At 38.1% G+C, this 21859-nt stretch overlaps 1 protein-coding gene across 1 annotated transcript in view; it reads right to left on the bottom strand.

Annotated features, from left to right (window-relative positions):
* The window catches only part of LOC115270263 (uncharacterized), a 32661-nt gene that overhangs the window by 6050 nt on the left and 4752 nt on the right, over positions 1 to 21859 (bottom strand). The window contains exons 4-11 of the mRNA XM_029879532.2: positions 11523 to 11673; positions 11280 to 11456; positions 11043 to 11218; positions 10154 to 10864; positions 8969 to 9086; positions 8724 to 8900; positions 8475 to 8650; positions 2924 to 4000 (exon numbers count right to left, since the gene is read on the bottom strand). Of these exons, the coding sequence (XP_029735392.2) occupies positions 2924 to 4000; positions 8475 to 8650; positions 8724 to 8900; positions 8969 to 9086; positions 10154 to 10864; positions 11043 to 11218; positions 11280 to 11456; positions 11523 to 11673 (2763 nt within the window). The remainder of the gene's footprint in view (positions 1 to 2923; positions 4001 to 8474; positions 8651 to 8723; positions 8901 to 8968; positions 9087 to 10153; positions 10865 to 11042; positions 11219 to 11279; positions 11457 to 11522; positions 11674 to 21859) is intronic.

Here is a 21859-nt window from a genome sequence, read left to right as displayed (position 1 = left end):
TACGGATTCTCGGATAAACTGATACAATTGATCAAGGCGACGGTAAATCGAATGATGTGCGTAGTTCAAGTATTAGGGACACTCTCGAGTCCCTTTGAATCTCCAAGGGGTTACGGCAAAGTGATGGTATTTCGTGCTTGCTGTTCAACATTGCTTCAGAGATGGTGTAATAAGGAGAGCGGGGATAAACACGAGCGGAACAATTTTCATGAAGTCCGTTCAGTTGCTTGGTTTCGCTGATGACATAGATATTATAGCTCGCAAATTTGAGACGATGACGGAAACGTACCCGACTAAGGAATGAAGCTAGGCGAATCGAATTACCTAGTCATTAATGTGTCGAAGACAAAGTACATCATGGCAAAGGGCTCCAGGGAAGAATCATCGCGTTCGTCACCCCGAATTTCTATCGACGGTGATGAAATCGAGGCGGTTGAAGAATTCGTGTACTTGGGCTCACTGGTGACCGCCGAAGGTCTGGTGGGCACGAAGCATGGACTCTAAGTACGTGTAGAGGACCAACGCGCTCTTGTAGAGGACCAACGGCGTACTGCAGATAGAAAACATTAATTGGAGAAGGCGAATGAATCACAAACTACATCATTCGACTGGTGGGTCGGTCAAATGGAGGACGATCTGCGGACCCTTCGCCAGAGTGCGCAACTGGAGACACACAGCCATGGACCGAGTAGAATGGAGACGACTCCTACACTGAGGATACTGTTCGTATGTTTTTCATAGTTTACATCTTATGAATCAGTTATTTTTATTTTTTTCACCATTTCATAGTTCTCGTATGCTTTTCAAACATTGAAAAGCGAAATCCATAAGACTTGTCGTATGAAAAATCTCATTAGAAGCATCGTATGAAAATCATAAGATGTGTTATGAAACACCATTGCTAAAAAAACAACAAAACCTTTTATTGGCTTCTAACCACTTCAACTTCCGAAGCGTCGATGGGCGAATGAGTAAAGCACGCACTCGCCAACCTAGACGTTCCTGGTTCGATTCCAGGTTGCGATTTTTTTAAATTTGTGCAAAATATTTCACAAAAATATGTATGATAGTCATAAGACATAGTTTCAGTTTTTATACGTTTTCGGTATGATTTTCATACGTGAGTCTTATGAAATTTATACAGTAACAGTATGATAATAATAGTTGACGCTTTGAATACAAAATCATAGTTCGTAACTATGATTTTCGCAAAAAATTCTTGTGGCAAAAAATCATAGTTGATTCGTATGATTTTCGGAGTTGCAGTATCCTCAGTGTATGTACAGCAGAGGTTACTCAGGCCTTAGTCTGGCTGGTAAGGTAAGTAAGTTGAACAAAGCCCGAGGAAGAAACCATCCGAATCAATCATCAATCCTGTCCACCTTGCTTAAGGCGAAACTGGAAGAATTTCCTCATTGTTTTGGTTTTTGATTTTTTAATTAGGGTGCCTGTACCAGTTATCGCACCACCTAAGAAAAACTATTTCTACAAAAATAAGAAGAAGACCAACGAATGTAAACAATAAGTCAAACGATTGATTAGTTTTCATACTTTACAGGAAATATATAAAAACGGAGCCAAAACTATTTTTAGTATTTATTACGGCGTGTGCCAATGATAGGAACCCTGTACCAGTTATGGACACATTTGTTAATTTGGGTTCCACTTCGCACTATTTACATGCATTCCTTATGGGAGTTGTCATAACTGGTACACTATGGCGAAATAGGGTGCAAGGAGGCCGAAAAGTTAAGGAAAATGATTTATTTCTACCATAATTTGAGCGAATTGTAAAGTTTGAATGATTGCAATCATCTTTTGTGATCGTGATCTGTTGTTCACGACTTTTTTCTTGTTGATTTGTATCTTTAAAGGTTGAAAATCAACTATGGCGAATTTGAGGTACTATAGCCATAACTGGTACACTGAGCCTAATAACGAAGAAATATTTTTAAAATCGGTTTTCGTGCACGTGTAGAGTATGGATCAGGGTATCTTCTGAATTTTTTACGCTGTAGAAAATGTTTTTCGTTTTTGCAGAAACCATTTTTTAGTGAAATTTTGTTCAAAAATGGTTTCTGCAAAAACGAAAAACACTTTCTCTCGCGTAAAAAAATCAGAAGATACCCTGATCCATACTCTACATGTGCACGAAAACCGATTTTGAAAATATCGCTTCGTTATTTAATAAAAAATCAAAAACCAAAAAGTGAGGAAATGGATCCAGTTTCGCCTTAATTCAAAGGACCGTTACCGAGGGTACCAAATACAGTCCACTGGAGGAAACAGATACGGAACAGCTCCCAAACAGATGGTATTGCAGCTAAACTCATCAAGATAAACCCAGAAAAGTTGACTACCTATCTGCAACAATTATTTGTCAGGATCTGAAAAACCGAACTGCTATCGGAGGAGTGGAAGAAAGGGGTAATCTGCCTCTTGCTTATTAACAAAAGAAAGGCGACCTTTTGAACATCTTTCTTCGTCTATCGTCGATTTAGTGACTTTATGCAAGTCCGCAAGTGCTTTATGAGAAGTCCGCTTCATCGACAACAAATGCTATCTTCACCGTACGGCAAATCCTCCTGCCATGAATGATAGATCCCAACGATAGTTCATCATCGACTTCAAGGTGACATACGACAGTATCGACAGGCTGGATCGATGGCCTTATATGCGCAATCTACTAGAAAGAGCACAGACTGAGATTGAGCTGAATACAGAGGGATTACCATTCTACGCTCGGCGTAAGACACGATCGCGTATCCTGTAACTCAGCGTAACACACTGAACAGACCCCTTGAGGAACATTACCTTGACAATCTATGATTATTTAAGGGTTTAAACCATTTTTTTTAAGTAGATGCAGTATGAAAAGGTTCTTCGAAGATCATACATTACTATTAACGGTAGAATAACATACCTGATAGCCCATGAACTCCTGGTTGTTCATCATCATTTGCTGTTGCTGTTGTTGTTGTTGTTGTTGCTGCTGCTGTTGATGATGTTGTTGAGACTCTTGCTTCACCTGTACACTGGCACCAGGTATACTCTGATGTTGCTGTTGTGGGTTTTGCTGATGATGAGGATGCTGTGGATGAAGTTGTTGTTGCTGCTGTTGTTGATGATGATGAGGGGACTGATGTTGCTGTTGTGATTGTTGCTGAGATTGAATAAAACCACTTCCTGCTGTGGTTCCACTGGAATCCATCACAGGATAATATTTGTTAGCTTTCATGGTCGCGGCCACCGATTGGACGGTTTGGCCGCCGACGGATCCGGATGTACCCATGCCTGGGTCAATACTGTTTTGTAATTCCATACTACGCCACTCGAATGAACTGTTCATTGGTCCGTAGCCTCCCGACGCGTAGCCAGCGTTAGCTGCTGCTCCAGTAGGGTCAATTCGGTATGTCATGGTTTGTTCATTGGCCGCCCGCCCTGCAGGACCGCCATAATGAAGCGCGTTGTTCGGATTTTGTACGGTAAAGTGTTGCTGCTGGGGTTGTCCCTGACCCATCACATTGTTGTAATGCATTCCGCTGCCATATGGATCGTACGGTATTGCGTTCGGATTACTACCGGCTCCTGCACTACTTGTACTGCTGGTTCGGGAAGGAGGCACAAGCATCCCGGTAGGCGTTCGTGGTTCATGTTTCACCGGCACCGATGGACCAGCCACACTGCCTATGCCAAGTGCTACAGGGTTACTTGCGGTAGGAACAACCGGTGGCGGTTCGGGAAGAAGTTTTTCACTGACTGCTGCCTTGGCGGCTGCCGTGGCCTTCGCCTTGGATCCTCCCTTTTCACTCGGATCCGGCCCAATACTGTGAACCATCTTTTTGTGCTTGGTCAGGCTGGCAGGGGTCTTGAACGACTCTTTGCAGTCCTCGACTGGACAAGGGAAAGCACCTTCTTCCTCATGGCATAGTTTATGGCGTTTGAGCGAGCGCTTTGCGGCAAACAATTTGTTGCAGATGGTGCACTCATATTTTTTCTCCTGAAAAAAATCAATAGCAATACATTGATATGTAAAGTCACAGTACCATTAGTAATCCTACGCTCCCTAATCTATCATCAATTTTACATTGCCGTAAAACGGGGTAACTTTGATAATGCGGGTAACTTTGATAGTACGACAGGTATTGTATAGTTTATCTTACAACTACAGTACGAAACATAAGTATAAAGACAGAGCCGTTTTCCATACAAAATAATTATGTTTAGGAATCAAAATCTCTTTTTCTAGCGATTTGATTGTTATGGAATTTTGGCTGCAACCTTAAGGACAAGGTATTTGGAGTACATTGCTCAAAATTTCCAGAGCACCGTTTTTTAGAACCGTTGAACGGATTTGGTTGATTGATTTTTCTTTATTAAAGAGAGTTTCAGCCCTTGGCTGGTTCGTCTCTGAACGGATTTGGATTAAAATGCATCACGCTATTGACAACCACTGCACAATTAGCGTGATGCATTTTCATCCAAATCCGTTCAACGGTTCTAAAAAACGGTGCTCTAGAAATTATGAGCTATGTACAGTGCTGAAAAATTCATTTCGTTATATTTAAATTCAATCACCTACAGCTCATTTTAGAAGCTGAACCTGAGAATATGGTATATGAAAAAAAATGTGCGGTCAGACCAGTTCTGCTAGAAAGTCACGGAAAACCCGATATTTTTCGAATATTTAAGGTAAATGTCACGGACTACCTTTGAAAAATGCCAAATGATATTCACCGTGTACCATATTCTAAGGTTCAGCTTCTAAAATGAGCTGTAGGTGATTGAATTTAGGTATGACGAAATGAAATTTTCGGCACTGGCTGCCTTCTGTTGACTTTATTATTGACGCTACGCTAGTACATTGTTCTATAATGTTTCAGGTAAAAGAAAAATGAAAAAGTGCTCATTAGTACAAAGTACATTAGTTTTTGCTAACGAGCCTGGATAAAACAAAGAGGAGAAACGTCAAAATTGGAACAGTCGATCTAGTGTCATTCCCATAGTTCCAATCGAGCAGGAGATCTGTCAAAACGACAAGGATTCTCTACTTTGGTGTTCATTTTCAAGATAGTTAATGGTTTGCTGCCTCGATATTTGTGTGATCGAATTGAAAGAGGAAGTGACATTCATAGGTATAATACTAGAAACGCGGATGATGTAAGAACACCATATTTTTTAAACGGTGCTTCACAAAATTCCCTATTTTATAAAGGTACTAATGTTTTCAATTCGATGCCTACACACATAAAACTAGCACCAACATTATCACGGTTCAAGAGACTATGTATTTCACACGTCAAAGCTGCCTTTTGAACAGCTACCCTGTCAAATTTTAAATACTTGACTAAATTTGTATCTTGACGAAGTTCCTGCAAACGGATATTTTTGTGTGAACAATTTTGTATAACCTTTTAATATTTATTGAGGCACCAATAAACTATAATGTTCGCCTCGATGATGATGGTGATGGAATTTTATTGTATTGACGTAATTTATTCTATTTTTTGTGTAGTCTACAAAAGTTTGAGTCTCGCGCGCGGTGACAGGTATAAATGACTTTTTTGTATTTATTTATCATATGGAATATTTGTACTGTTTAAGGATTCTGTAGAGTAGTAGTGACTTGTCTAGTTGAATGTCGGGAATTTCTTGAGAACGAGAATATTGCCGACTGTTTTGACATCGCGAGAGCGTTATCAATCCTCGCAATATTTTTGATTTTCTGATTTTTCATGATCACTAGTAATGCTTGCAAACATCTGTAGTTGAGAGCATCAGTATTTTAAAATTTATGTTTTTGCTGTATAGTATGACAAATTATAAAGTTGTTTATATCTGTGAAAATAATCAGACCGTATTAAGTTTGCAAATTTGATTACATTGTTTATAATTAATAATTATCTTAAAGATATATCGTCTAGCTCAAACCTTTGTAGGGGTATGTGGCGGGACCATCATCATCATCATCATCATCATCATCGAGACACTTTAGTTTTTGCTACGATGTTTCTGAAGCGAGTTATTCGCAAGTCAATGTAAATGATTGCAAATGAATGATCCCATCCTTGGTGATTGTTCTTGGTAGATCCATCACAGTAGATTCCAAATCTGTCCGTAAACCTCTTAAGTAAGTGTTTTTTTACGAACTGGAACCATTTTTGTAAATTGGGACATAAATCTCCATACACTGATAAACGCCGGAAAGTATGCAATGCCCTTGTAATTTCATGTAGTTGAATCTGAGGCTTGATCTGCCTCTTAAGTCTTAACCCTTTCCTTTCCACGACTTTGATCAACTATTTCTATGCCAAGAAACGTTTCTAAAAAAGTGCTTGAACAACAATTATTGCAAATTGGCCAAATGTTTAGAAATTAACGAAAAAGTTTTTAGTTGTAAATCAATAGTGTTTTGATAGTTTATCAATAGTTCCACTATTAAAACAAGGTGAAGGCTATTGAGTTTACCTAATGAGATTACAATCATATTCTAAAAAACTATTGCATCATATTCATCTAATTCCGTTTGTCTCGAGTTCATAAAAAAACGATGATGCTCTAGAGAGCAATCATGGAAAGTAGAGGGTTAAGATATCAATCTGTGTAGTCATCAAAAATATTTAAAATTATTGAATCTTTTAATTGCTACTGATAACTGATACACCAGTCCTTATTTTAAAAATATGAAACTAGGGAAAATACTGTTACAAGTAAAAATATTAAAGAAATTTACTGAAAAACTATCAAAGTTACTCCGTTTTACGGTACACATTTAAATGAAATTTTGCATAGTTTACACCAACAAATTATCCAGATAAATATTCTAAAAACTTTCAAACGGGTTTTATTACGATTCATCCAGTAATATGATTCGAGAAATTTCTTAATTTTTGAATTTCGGATTTCACACCTTTCGAGAAATTTCTTAAGCAGTTTATGTCATTCTTTCAGCAAATTTCTGCCATTTCGAAAGAAATCTCTTGAAAATATTTGTGAGAAAACCTTGAAAGAGATTACTGAAATTCATTCACAAGGATTTTTCAAAGAAATGTATAGTAGCGTGGGACACAAAAAGACATTTTACTCCTGTACACTTTTTGAGTTCTATTTTGGCCCCATATCAACTGTGCAAAATTTCAGCTAGATCGGGGAAACTATATTTTAGCGCCAGCCGTTTTAAGTTTTCATACGATTTACTATGGGGAAAATAACTTTTACAAAGAAAAATCGCCACAGGTTGCCCCTTAAAAATATATCGATGAATGATTTATGTTGGAAATTTAACGAGGAACAAACACCTTCTGAAGACCGTAAAGCGATCTAAGGCATGTGGAAAAAGTTATTGATTGAAAACCGAATGACATACCAACGCTGTTTAACATGCAAGGAATAACAATAAATAATAAAATCTCGTCATTTTATCGATCGGGTGAGGCTTAATAACTTTTTCCACGAACGTCGCATCGGTTTGCTGTTTTCGGAAGTCTGATTCTTCGTGAAGTTATCTACAGAAATCATTCAACGACTTATTTTTAGGGATCAATGGGAGACCTCAAGCGATTTTTCTTTGAAGAAGTAAATTTTCCCCATAGTAAATCGTATGAAAAACTAAGAATGGCGAACGCTTAAATATAATTTCTTCGATCGATCTGAAATTTCGCACAGTTGATATGGGACCAAAATGGAACTCGAAAAATATACAGGAGTTGGAGTTTTTCCATTTTTTGTATTTTCCTTATAAACCGTGTACCAGGCTAATGTATAGAGGCCGAATTGCATTTCCTTGTTGTTTATTCAGTATATTTATTATAGATCATAGATTATTAAAGATAATTCCACCATATGACGCCATATCCATAAAATTTGAATGCTGGGTTGGATTGCATGTTTGAGAAACTACTTTAATACCTATGTGGTAAAAACTAATTTTGTAAAATTTAGTTTATTGAAACAAAACTAAAATTTAAAATTTGGATACTTTTTCCAATGCACGTAGGTGTAATACATGTAAATCCTGTGTTGATACGTCCGAAATAGAAAACAAATATTTGAGAAAAGACTGATGATAAATACACTTTCTTTTTGGAAAATTGCCCATGTTAATGTTGACTTACATTTAACATTATCGTCACAACAAACAAAAACCTTGAAAACATACAAATCAGAGTAAAACCAATACACTTAGCAAAATTTGCATTAGCATTTGATTACGAGAGTCGCCCAAATTCGTAGGTGGTACAGTCCTTGACCGCTGTTATAAGGGTAGCCAAGCACAAAGGACTAATATGTATCTGAATTTGGGACAAGATCTACACAATCCTCCAATGGTCAAGAGCTGTCCTAGCCACGGCTAATACACTCAGTAAAATTTACAAGACAAAAATCATTTATCTGCCAAATCCGCCTAGTTTTAATAACCCTGATTATATAACCTTTTTTAACGGATTCAACCAACACCCTCATTAGTAACTTACCGCAGTGTGTGAAATTTTGATATGTTCCTTGAGCGCTTCCTGCGAGAAAAACGATGACGCGCAGTGCTCACAAATGACCGATTTGTCCGTGACGGTTTGGTGGACCAGCTGATGTTTGTCGTACTCCTGTTTCAATATGAAAACCTTAGAACACTGCTCACATGCGTACCACGTATCTGACGAGGAAGTGCAAAAGATCAACGTTAAAAATAACGATCAAAAAATGGAAATCTCCCCAAGGCAACTTACCATTTTTATGACATTTGAGCATGTGTTGATATACTTTGAGATTAGAGTTGAATATTGCACTACAGAGATCACAACCGACGCTGTCGGTGTGGTGGTTGGTTTTTTGAATATGACGATCAAGCTGGGCCCCCGTTGCAAACAGCAAGTTGCAGGTTTTGCAGTGTAATCTTAGTAATTCTGGGACAAAATAAAACAAAGTTTATGTTAAAGAATCGTGGATTGCAAAGGTAAAGAAATGCACTTACTTTTCCCGGGAACATCTTTACCGTCTTTAGCTGAGAAATGGTCCTGTATGTGGATTTGCAGCTGCTGACTGTTTATGAAATTGGTTTCATCGCAATGCTCACAAATGAGATTCGGTTCCTGTAAATATAAGCATTTTATCATAATGTTCGTTACAGTTGTGCTTGTTCTGCGAATGGAGTGACGTGACAAACGTCGGAGTCGTATACTGCCGTGAATCGCATATCAGTCCCATCTTTGCTGGATTTCCTATGCAAATGGGACAGATATGCGATTCACGGCAGTATATCGAGGAGAGAAATCTCGACTCTAATGAAGGGACTCTCTTCAAGCTGCGTCACGTCACTCCAGTCGTGGAATGAGCACAAGTTTGTTTTTTAGTGGGAGCTGTGCGCTTAGACTTGCTTTAAGTATATACTATGCACATAATGGCACATTTTTTTCCAAATGGACGAGAGCGTGCCTCTAGAGCCGACCTACTTATGCACGTAAGTTGAATCTCTTTGATAAATGCTGTCAGAAAGTCTATTCTAGAGGCACGTTAACCTTCATTTGGGATATTGATTGAGGCAAGATAGGTGCTGACGAAAGCTATAAATGCTTTGCGCATTGCGAATGAAATTTGTATTATGCAGCTATTATGTAACCAATTATGTAGAAGTATAGCCTAGGGTGTCCTGAAAAAAATTGTCGAAGAAAGCAATGCGATCCGATGTTTGTAAAAAGGTTTAAATCATGCGTTTCAATACACAATATCTACGTTACGGGATCATTAGTAATGCTATGCACCCAAGTTAAGTATATTCTAAAACAAAACGATAACGGCGTGTTACAGTTTACATAGCCATTTGCAAGGCAGTCCTTGTGACGGGTATCTTCGGATTCACTCATTGATAGGAAGACTCTCATCCCACTCAAAACGAAGGATTGAAGCGCTGTTTGTCATGTTTCTTATTTTTGCATTTTTTTCTAAATGAGCCTAGCCCGTATGATAATTAAAAAAAATGAATTAATCGGTCGGTGCCTTGCAAATACCTAAAGCACGGATCTCAACATTCAAATAACACACAGAGCTCAAAATTCTATTTATTGCTTGCTCTCTTGTAACAAACATTGAGAAGCATTTTCAACTTCATGCATTCCGTGGACATCAACTCGCACATTTCAGCTTAAAGTATAACACTCACCGAATATGGTCTCATGCCAGGCAGTGCTGCCGTCATGTAACCCGTTGTGTGCACTCCTTCGATATAACCCTGGCCGAGCGGATCCAACGCCATCTGTTGCTGTGAAGAGCCGGGCCCACCACCAAACTCCATGCTTTGCCATTCGAACTGATCGTTGGTGGCCCGGCCGTACCCTCCCTGGCTAGGATCGTTGAAACCTATCGGCGTATTTGGGACACCCATTCGAGGTGCTCCCGTTGGACCGATCATGTGTATTCGTTGCTGCTGCTGCTGCTGTTGCTGTTGCTGATGTTGCTGCTGACTGGGATCTACACCTGCACCGGTCGGAACGGATTCGACGTAGTCGTAGTTGAACGTGGATAGGTTATCACTGAAGTTGGTGCTGCTGTCGCCGATGGACTTATCACTGCCGGCGATCACTGGTTTTTTCATTGGGTTGGTTTTGCTTGCAGATGAGTCACCGGTTCCGATCGGATCCAGTGGGACAAATTCCGACTCCTTCTGCATTGCTTTCATGCGTTTGGAAGGAGGATCGATATGGTGTGCCGTCTTCATATGACGAGCCAGGTGAGATTGGTTCTTATAGGCCTCCTTGCAATTTTCGACAGTACAGGGGAAGGGTCGTTCCTCCGAATGGCATAGCTTATGACGTTTGAGTGATCGTTTCGCCGCGAACAGCTTGTGGCATATGTTACACTCAAATTTGTCATCCTAGGAAAGTAATGAGAAGAATATAAATCAATTGTTAATATATAGTTATTGGGTTTTGAACAGGACTTCCGATATTCAAATCCCCTTTTTAAGCTTGTACGCTAAACTGGATTTTTGGAAACCTTGTTTGAAGTATAGGTATTCTTCGAATTAGCTAAAATTTAGTTTATGTACTTACCGCTGTATGCGAGAGCTTCATGTGCTCTTTCAGCAAAGCCATTGAGAGGAACGAGGCACTGCATTTGTCACAGGGATAGGTCTTCTCAGCAATATTCGTGTGGAGTAACATGTGTCGATCGAGATTCGCCTTCTGATTAAATACCTTAGCACAGTGTTCGCATGTGAACCGTTTTTCTGCAAAACACAACCGAAAAATTACCAACTAAACAACACTGAACCTATTCCGAACGCTTACCATTGTTATGAGTCCTAGCTATATGCTGTTTAAGTTTGATTTCGGACAAGAATATTGCACCACAGGTTCCACAAACCACATCTTCGGCTTGGTGGCCACTTTTCTGAATATGTTTTTCCAAATATTTCTGATTATTAAAAACGATACCACACGAACGACAGCTATACTTGTAGGTTTCTGTGAATAAGATTAGATCGTTTGTAAGTGCATAATAATATAATCTACTAAGAATATAAGACATACTTTTGCAGTTTTGCTCTTGGATCCGTGCCTTGCTGATGAAGTGGCCCTGCACGTGGACTTGATACTGTTGATTGCGAGTGAAGGTTTCGCCACAGTGTTCGCAAATATGTGGCCTATTCTTATGGTAGACTCGGTTGTGTTCAATTATGTCCTGTGGGAAGAAGATAATGGGTTGAATTAATACTACATGCTAAGAAAACGCTACATGAAAGTAAGAATCACTATCAGGTATCAGAAGGCCGGCTCCAGAGGCACGTTATCCTCCATTTGGGACATTTGTGCCATCGCCATACATATGAGCCTATTTCATCATTTACCTGAGGGAGAATGGGACAAGGGATGGGAATTGAGAAAGGGAAAGGTGATGAAATAGGAAGGGGGTCCGAGGGAATGAACGCATAAGCGCAACGAGAGCTCATAGCTCATACCACAACGGGGTTAATCAGCCTATAGCTCATTGGAGGTAGCTTGCGACGTCATGCGACTTTCAATATGGCATAGAAAGGCACGTCATCAAAAGCATCCTCAATATTCAAGAAATCACCCAAGCAAAAACTACGTTTGAGCGAGTGCTTTCTTGAAAACGTATACAACTTCGTGTAAAAGAGTCACTGTGGACATCCCAAATTGGGAGACATGTGAGTTCACATGAACAGGCATGTTAGCCAGACGAACATCACAGATGTGATAATCGACAATGCGTTTCGAGCATTTCAGAAAGAACGACGTAACCAGATAAATCTGGAACTTATTCCTTCTTTTAACAACGAACGCACCCTTTCGGGATAAAACTACAGAGTAATTTCACGACATGAAAATACCCAATAGAAAACTACAAGAGTTCAAAACATGTTTGAAAAACTGAAATCCCTCTGGAGAAAAATAGGACAAAGCCCCATTTGCTCCAGGAGATTTGAAGTAAGCAGAGCTTTTTAGTGCCCACTAAATCGATTCTATAACTACAATCCTCGGGGTAGAAGCTAAAGATTCGTAGCTATACAAAAGACTGGCTTATCCGAAGACATTTAGAACTTGAACAGGTCCGAGTTCCATTAAGGAATACCTCTTTCGGTCCGCACAGACCGCAGAGGACAAGCTTCTTTCATAGCAGTAGCTATGGTATACCACAATGAAGGGCGTTGTAATAACAAAACCATAATGAACCTCTCTTGGAGCAGCAATGGAAGCGAGGTATCCATAAAATGTGATCGCAACCAATTATTACAGGTTCCCTAGCTTGTTGAGCAGGGACGCCTGAATACGCAAAGTTTGCGAAGGAACACTCCAAAGTGTAAAAAGATCAAATGGAGAGTCCTTATCTGACACATGCCAATCAGTCAACCAACTGACAAATTCTGCTCATGCAGAGTTGGGTTAGGTGCAATTCTATGTTAAGTTAACCATGAACTGTACTACCTAAGTATTCCATCAAAGTGAAGCATCTCAAATCAATGTTTAAGCTACTTCAGATGCCAAATATCAGCGAAAAGATGCTGAAAACAAGAGCTTGCTTGAAGGCATCCATAAGGAAAGGTTGAAACATATTGGGTTTCTCATTAATGTTTAGACTTCTGTGATAATTTGGAAATCCACGGAATTTTCATTTTCCAGCGATATTTCACACTAATCAAACTTAATTCGTTTACCAGTTATGCAACCGATAACCCTGCCATGAACTTGAGCAAAGTTGTGAACGTGCACCGCTGCGAAGTCGTGTGCGAAATTCGACTGTGATAATAATGAATTTGGGCCGAGTCTAAATGGGTGCAAATGTCGCAATACTGTTAACGTTATTCTAAAATATAGCATGCTCGAGGCACGACAGTTCATCTATTATAAAAAAAGCAAAGCTGGGTTCACAAGGTAAACTATACAGAAGTTACCCTACGAAATTGAACTTTTTGAAGTAGATCCACTTGGGCTACATACGCTTTTTACGCTGAAAATTGATCTGAGGTTTCCTTGTCGTAGCCACTACCCAAACTAGACAGGAATACACTCTTCACAATCACAGCACAAAAAGGAAACATCAACGACCAATCAAATCGGTGTCAATAGGCTCCTAAAGTCCTATCGGGATTCTTGTTTTAAACCACAATATATGGTTCAAGAGTACATATTTACTCATTTTTTGACGTTTTTATTAACCATAGTTGAAAATATATAATTTTTATTTTTTTAGCCTTTTGTCTTGTCCCTCGCTTATAACACATACTTTGAGTGATTTTTTTCACCATGTATGTCAGATAGGAACATTTTTGAAATCCCAGTGCGAAAAATGTCGAGCTCAGGCACACAAGGTTGCCCTCAAATGTCAAAGTAGAACTATTTACCATTTTACTTATTTCGAATTTTCTTATTATTCCTTTGTTTTCCAAGTTCGAGTAAAGTACAATTCCGATTAGAATACCATGCTTGATCGTACTATTCAATATAAGCGAGATTTCGTCTTTAATTTTAGGACCCTATTGAAAAACGCCAATGGCGAAAACGCATTAAGCGAACCCATATAGGCAGTAATGTAAGCTAATTAACAACATTTGAATAACCCCGTCCTTATTTAGCCTCAAATTTGAGACTTAAGAAGGGCAACTGATTATCTCGGAGAAACGCAAGGTCCACTGCACCAATGCTCCGGTTAGCGCAGTAAGGGCGTAATACTATGGAGGACGCCCTAATTCCCCACAGGCTCCGTTTGTGGTTAGGTTTTTATTAGACCCCCCTAACCATTCATTCTTTGGCACGGTAAGCATAAAGCCGCATAACACCATGAATTAGGGGTCTCTTACCACTGGATCAGGCGGTCCGTAGTGTTATTCTTAGCCGATTGAGACAACCGCTATCGACATTACACATCTATCTAGCTGATCGGGAAAAGAAGTTAACATTGATGGTCAACTTCCAAACGAACCCGAAAACCCGAACAGTCGGTCAGAAGGCCGGCTCCAGAGGCACGTTATCCTCCATTTGGGACATTTTTGCCATCGCCATACTTATGAGTCTATTTCATCATTTACCTGAGGTAGAATGGGACAAGGGATGGGAATTGGGAAAGGGAAAGGTGATGAAATAGGAAGGGGGCCCTAGAAGAGGGAATGAACGCATAAGCGCAACGAGAGCTCATAGCTCATACCACAACGGGGTTAATCAGTGCCCTGAAAAGGACAATGTAAAACGCATAAGCGTTAAAAGAGCCTCTAGCTCATTGGAGGTAGCTTGCGACGTCATGCGACTTTCAATATGGCATATATGCATATAGAAAGGCACGTCATCAAAAGCATCCTCAATATTCAAGAAATCACCCAAGCAAAAACTACGTTTGAGCGAGTGCTTTCTTGAAAACGTATACAACTTCGTATGTGACTCTTTTGTGGACATCCCAAATTGGGAGACATGTGAGTTCACATGAACAGGCATGTTAGCCAGACGAACATCACAGATGTGATAATCGACAATGCGTTTCGAGCATTTCAGAAAGAACGACGTAACCAGATAAATCTGGAACTTATTCCTTCTTTTTACAACGAACGCACCCTTTCGGGATAAAACTACAGAGTAATTTCACGACATGAAAATACCCAATAGAAAACTACAAGAGTTGAACTTCTAACAGCTTGCGCTGGTTCCGGTCGTATGGTATCCATAGGAGATTTCAGATTCTTCCGGTGTTCCTCAAGGAAGCCACCTGGGACCGGTGATCTTCCTACTGTATTTCAACGATGTGCATCTTATCATTGAAGGACCCCGATTATCGTATGCCGACGACCTCAAAATATTCCTCAAGATTCGCACCCTTCTTCTTCTTCTTCTTCTTTATGGCTCGACGTTCGCATTGGAACTTGGCCTGCCTCTCTTCAACTTAGTGTTCTTGGAGCACTTCCACAGTTATTAATTGAAGGGCATTCTTTGCCTGCCATTGCATGAATTTGTATATTGTGAGGCAAGTACAATGATACACTATGCCCAGGGAGTCGAGAAAATTTTCCCGACCGGATCGGGAATCGAACTCGCCATCTCCGGATTTGTGATCCATAGCCTTAACCACTAGGCTAACTGGAGACCCCATTCGCACCCTTGTCGACTGTCAGTTTCTTCAGCAGCAGATTGAACTAACTGGTGCTTGTTAAACCGAATGACTGTCAATCCTACGAAATGCTCCGTCACCACGTTTTCTCGACGAAAAAAGCCGGTTCTCTTCGACTACAGCAGTGGTCACCAAACTGCGGCCCGCGGGCCGCATGCGGCCCTCGACCAGGTTTTGTGCGGCCCGCGAACTGATTTTGAAATGTATTAGAAAGTGGCCCACTCATAGATTCCATAATGAAAATCAGAAATTACACTGTATTTAAAAACTTTCATGAGAATGAATATTTTGCCAATATCATGGAGAGTTTTTCTAAAGAAGTAAGAATTTTCAAAAGTTTCACAAGCTGTAAAGGACTACTTTTCAAATTTTGTTCCGAAAATATTCAAAACCATATTCGAAACTGTTGTTAGGAACTGTGTACAATGAGTTTAGGCTAAATTCCATAGGTTCTCTGCCATAGATTTTGGGTGGCAGAACTCGGCATTGATAATTTGATTGATTTAACAAACATGAAATTAAAATAATTTTGTTTTTATCGGCGAAAAAAATCCTTATATGCGATATTCTTTATATTCGATATACTTTACATTCAGCACTTGTACCAAGAAACTATTAAAAAACAGAATATTTGCTATACAATTTTTTTTAAAAGGAAGTGGGGCCAAACTTTCGGAATTTCGCTAAAAACTTCAGGGATTGGGCAAGATACTCTTCATTCCCCTAGCAATACTTTTGGCAATTCCTCTTAAATATTTATTCAAATCGGCTACAAAAACTTGTGCACTTGCAGAAAATCATGTCTGTTAGTTTTTCTTCATAAACATAAAGAAACATAAAGAAAAACTTTTGAAAAATCATCACGGATTTCCAAAAAGTATCTCCAGGCAGTTTTTCGGAATTTCTTCCGAAAACCTTGAAATCCCTACAAATCATTCTGAAATTTCTCAATATCCACGAAAAGTCCCAAAAAATCTCATAGTTCTAAAGTTTTTTTTAATAAAGGGTTGGAAATACTTTTCAGTAAATCCCTAAGCCACAGTTAGAAACTCCATTTGCTCAATATGTACCAAGAAATAGATGATCCTATGATTTTAAAGATTTTTCTTATAGTGAAATAAAATCTCCTGATTACTTTTTTGCTCTTGTTCAATATTTTCAAAAAATCAAACAAATTAATTTTGTGTTGAATCTTGAAAATTGTTGAAAAAAAAATTCTTGAATGACTTGCGGCCCGCAGTCTTTTTTCGAAATTCAATTTTGGCCCGCAAAGACAGTTAGGCTGAGGATCACTGGACTACAGCATGCTTGGCGTCACTATCGAGCGAGTGAACCATATCAACGATCTAGGCGTTATACTGGATTCCCAGCTCACTTGCAAGCTACTCAGAACGCACTGAAAACATTCCATAACAAGTGGAAAATTAAAATCAACCCGAGTTAAACCCAGGCTATTTTCTTTTCATACCGGAGGAGTCCCAGACACCATCCGAGACGCAAGGTACTTGCTCGTGATCTTGAAGTAGAATGGTCTGAAGATGTAAAATATTTGGGTCTTACCATGGACCGCAAACTCAAGTTCGGAACACAAGTACAAGTTTCGCTTCAGAAATGTGATAAACTCGTGAAAAGTTTGTACTCAATGATTTGTCGACGATCGCGCTTGCTTGAGTATTGCGAATAAGCTTCTGCTGTATAAAGCCATCATACGACCCACCATCACTTATGGATTTCCGGCGTGGTGTAACTGTGCCAGAACACACCGCAACAAACTGCAAATAGGCTCGGTGTACCAGTTATGGTTATAGTACCTCAAATTGGTCATAGTTGTTTTTCAACCTTTAACGATGCAAATCAACCGGAAAATTTTGGTGGACGAAACATCTCGTTCACATGAGATGGTTGCACTCATGTAACCTTCAAAGTTTGCTCAAATTATAATAAAAATAAATCATTTTCCTTAAAATTTCGGCTTCCTTGCACCTTATTTCGCCATATTGTACCAGTTGTGGGTAATTCCATAAGGAATGCACGCAAGTCTCAGATTTGACGTATTGACTACATTCGTAGATCTTCTTCTTATTTTTGTAGAAATTGTTTTCCTTAGATAGTGCCATGACTGGTACACGCACCCTAAACAAAATCGAATACTAAAAATGATGATGAACCTCGACCCGTTCTACACTACAGATGACCTTCACAGAATTGCTGAAGTTGATCTCATCGATGATTGGTTTCAACGTCTGTTACCCAAGTTTTATAATAGTTGTTTAACCCTCTCTTTCCCATGGTAGCACAGGTGATCCACTACTTTGCACTGTTCATACAAATACAGGATAAGTTAGATCATTTTTTTATTTTTTCGCCAGATGTTTGTATATTATGCCAAGTTTGGTCAAAATCTCTCTGCTCGTTTTTGTTTTAGAGGTAAATGATTTAGCGAAAGTCTGTATTTTTTTCTATTTTAATTCAAACAATATTTGAATATTCAATATTCAGAAACATTATTTTCAACGGAAAAAAATACTAGCATGCCCTACAGTATGTATATTAGCACAATAAAATACCGTTTCATAAACAAGTTGACGATAAAACACTACCGCGCCATGCCCTAATACCGTATGCCTCCTAATACCGTGTATTTGATAAAAAAAACTCAAATATTTTACTAAGTGTATTATTTTTTTAATTGCATAACTAGTTCAATCGTTAGCATATTAAACCTTCTCAAGTTAGGCGTGATAAATTTGGCACATATTTACAAAAACAACCAATTAAAAATATTTTCAGAATGTTAGTGCAAAGTACCAATACTCGGTATTAGGGCATGATTACTTTTGTGTTTCGGCTAAAACTTGCAAACTGAAAATATTATTGATACTTTTTACTTTATGAATCAATTGCACAAACCTTTAGGCAACGTTTGACGCACAGGTTCTTTTAAGTATGAACTTAGTATGATTGATATAGTGATGATTCAAAGGACCACCAATGTAGTATGCGGGTCACATACACCATATTACGAATAATGCTATGTTTTACAATTTTGATTTAAACAATGGATTAAACATTTGAAATTCCATTAATCATATTTATTATACATAATATACATAATAAGCAATAATATAGCGTTTGAAAAATCAAGAAACATGGTTTATTGATTTTTACAGGGCTCTTTGAAGTGAAGAGCATCCTTAAGGTCACGGTATTAGGGCATGGCACGGTAATTTTATGAACAAACATGTGGATCATCAGTGATCCATTGGGAACATAACGACATTTTCATCCTTCCTTGTTAGCATGTTTGTTTACATCCAAGACATTTGCCATTATTAATAGTGTTTCATGTAAAAATGTCATTGTTTCATATAATGTAATCTATTTAGCACCGGCAATAAGTCGCAGATTAATTCAGGAGGGTTTATATGGTACGAGGAGAGAAGCCATAGATTCGAAGCGAATCATGTCCGAATACCTAACTACTTATGAGAACTGCAAAAAGTCCCACAAGTTTCATTAAGTTTTACAGAAGGGCTAGATAAGAATCAAGAGATAAATTAAAGGTGTAATAGACGATGTATAAATATATAGTGTTGAAAAAAAAAACATATACAAAAAAAAAACAAAATTTATATATGTGGCTTCAGTGCATCCATCCACCCCAAAAATCAAATTTTTCATTTCTAACGATATTTTGGAGTAAAACTATACATCTTTTGTTTTGGTGATTTGTTTGGAAACCATTTTATCTATTTTTAAATGTCGAAAAACCTTGTGGGAAAGAAAGGGTTAAGTTCCTATCCCTTGTTGCAAAATATTTTTTAGTTAGTACTGTGATGTTTTATTTAACGTATTTATTGTTTTTCTAACTATAGGGGTAGGCGGGGCAATATGGACACCCGGGGCAGAATGGACACCCTCAATATTTTGAAATATGCGAACTTTTTTGAACTTTTAATGAATGAAGAATATAGTCCATTTATCTAAAACGTAGTTTCAGGAAAGAAACATTCGAAATTAAAATTATACTTGATTTTACACGCAAAAGTTGCGTCCTCCATTTTTTGTGCATGGAAATTATAATTCTCACACCATCTAAAATAAGATTTAGTGATTAATTTATTGCAGGTCGATTAAAACCTGATATTTCTAGAATACATGCAAGTAGTTTTGCTGTAGGGTAAGAAATCAAACTTTGAACTAGTCAAATTGTAATCTTAATTTGAACCATTCCGAAATTCATTAAAACGACGTACTTTTTAGGCAAATATTGTCCCGAAAAAGATGTCAAACAGTTTTCCGTAATATAACCTGATAACATGGACTTTAAAAGCATTGAAAAAATCGTTTTTGTCATGGAAAACAGGAAATTGAAAAATCACTGCGATTTCACCCATTTCCCCCCAGAGAAAGCACATTTTCAGTGCACTCGTACAGCTCACGCATTGTATCACACGCAATATGTTAATACGTCAAATGAAAGCTTATTTATCGTAGAATCGACCAACCGAATAATATTCCGCATTATTTGTAATAAAATTATCAAATTTAAGTGATTCTTACTTGGAGAATGTTATCTTAAGTTGAACCATTTGTAATCTAAATTTGAACTAGTAAACGGGGGTGAGCTTCTAGTGTTGGCCTGTAGATTGCGCTAGTGGTTGCTTTGTTTACTCTTGGGGGATGAAAAAATCCAAATTTACTTTCCAAATTCCTAAAGAATTTTGAACATTCTGAGTTGAGATTCCACTGCCTAATGAAATATAGGTATGAGAATTAGCAGATTCATGTGATTTTTCATTGTTTAGCATGGAATTGGCTGTTTTGGGAGTTGCTCGAGCTGCTGCCGCCAGTAGTTCAAATTAAGATTAAAATTGGTTCAAATTAAGATTAAAATCATTGTTGATGAAAAATCAAATATTTCAATGAAATTCGGTGCAAATACAAACTTTTTACCATTTAACAGAAAGCTTATACCCGTGGCTTTCATGTACATACGATTTTGCCGTAGTAAATTATTTCCATGTGGGAGAAAAAATCACTTAAAATTTGCACTGCTTCAGAAAGCCTCAATTTGGTTCAAATTTTGATTATCTACCCTATCTACATGCTTAACATGTTTATATTTTCTTCTTATTATATGAAAAATCAAGTTTGGAAATATCTTCTGCCGCCGGGGCAAAATGGACACTCACCTTTTTGAAAGAAGCGGCAAGGGAAAAATATAACCTAATTCACAAACCAACCAAATTCTTCGATTTCAGTATATTTTCGATTAAATGTTCACTATAGTAGACATACGGTGAAACAAATTGGCCAATAAACGACAGCAGTGGAAAATAGTTGTTCTAGGCACAGCTGTACATGCCGACAAAAACAAAGCTTTATCCAAAACAGCCTGAATTTAAATTAACTGAACAAAAATTAACTACTTCGGCGTATTATTCATCCATAATAGTTGTTTTGTAATGAAATGACTTTATAGGTGTAAATAATGTACGAAATTCATAAAAGTCTCATGGTGTCCATATTGCCCCATGGGGGTGTCCATTCTGCCCCGTATGCTTGAAGACGGTCATGAAAAACTAACATTTTTCAAAACACTTTTTGAAGTGGATAAATCATTGTTCTTCGTGAACATTCTTATGCGATAGACTTTAAAAGGATACTTGTATCAAAAAACTAAACTTTTTAGGCATCTTGCCAGGTAAAGTTGTCAAAAACCTTAGGGTGTCCATATTGCCCCGCCTACCCCTAAGTAATTGTAAAGCTTTTTTGTTGTGACTTTTCCTTTGATGTTTGTAGGATTGTTCAAGATTCCCAATAGTCTCTACCAATTGAATGTTGTTAAAATACTGCTGAAAGGATCTCCAAACCTCAGTGAATGAAATCAAATTATGTATTATTAGACTAAATAAATGAATGAAATAAAAAAAATAAAGAAATTGCCTGACCCGATAAAGTACAGCCTATAATACAAAAGAAGGATAAAATCTCTTACGAAAAAATAGCATATTTTTTTTAAGTCAAAATTTGTTTCAGTAATAAGAGGCCTAATATAATGGACTATTGTTTGAGCAGTTGACGGGATGAGTAGGCGATTTGATCAGAGTTTAAAATGCATTGATATGCAGTATGCAAGGAATGCAACTTCTACGTAACTATTATCGTTAATATCACAACGCAACATTTTTTTGTCTCAAGAGCAAACTTATGTGTCTCCGAAGGATTTTGGGCCGCTGAATCCGAATCC

Source organism: Aedes albopictus, chromosome 2 (genome assembly GCF_035046485.1).
Source record: "Aedes albopictus strain Foshan chromosome 2, AalbF5, whole genome shotgun sequence".
NCBI lineage: Eukaryota > Metazoa > Arthropoda > Insecta > Diptera > Culicidae > Aedes > Aedes albopictus.
Note: the sequence above shows the minus strand (reverse complement) of the source record. Positions and strands in the feature narration are given on the sequence as shown.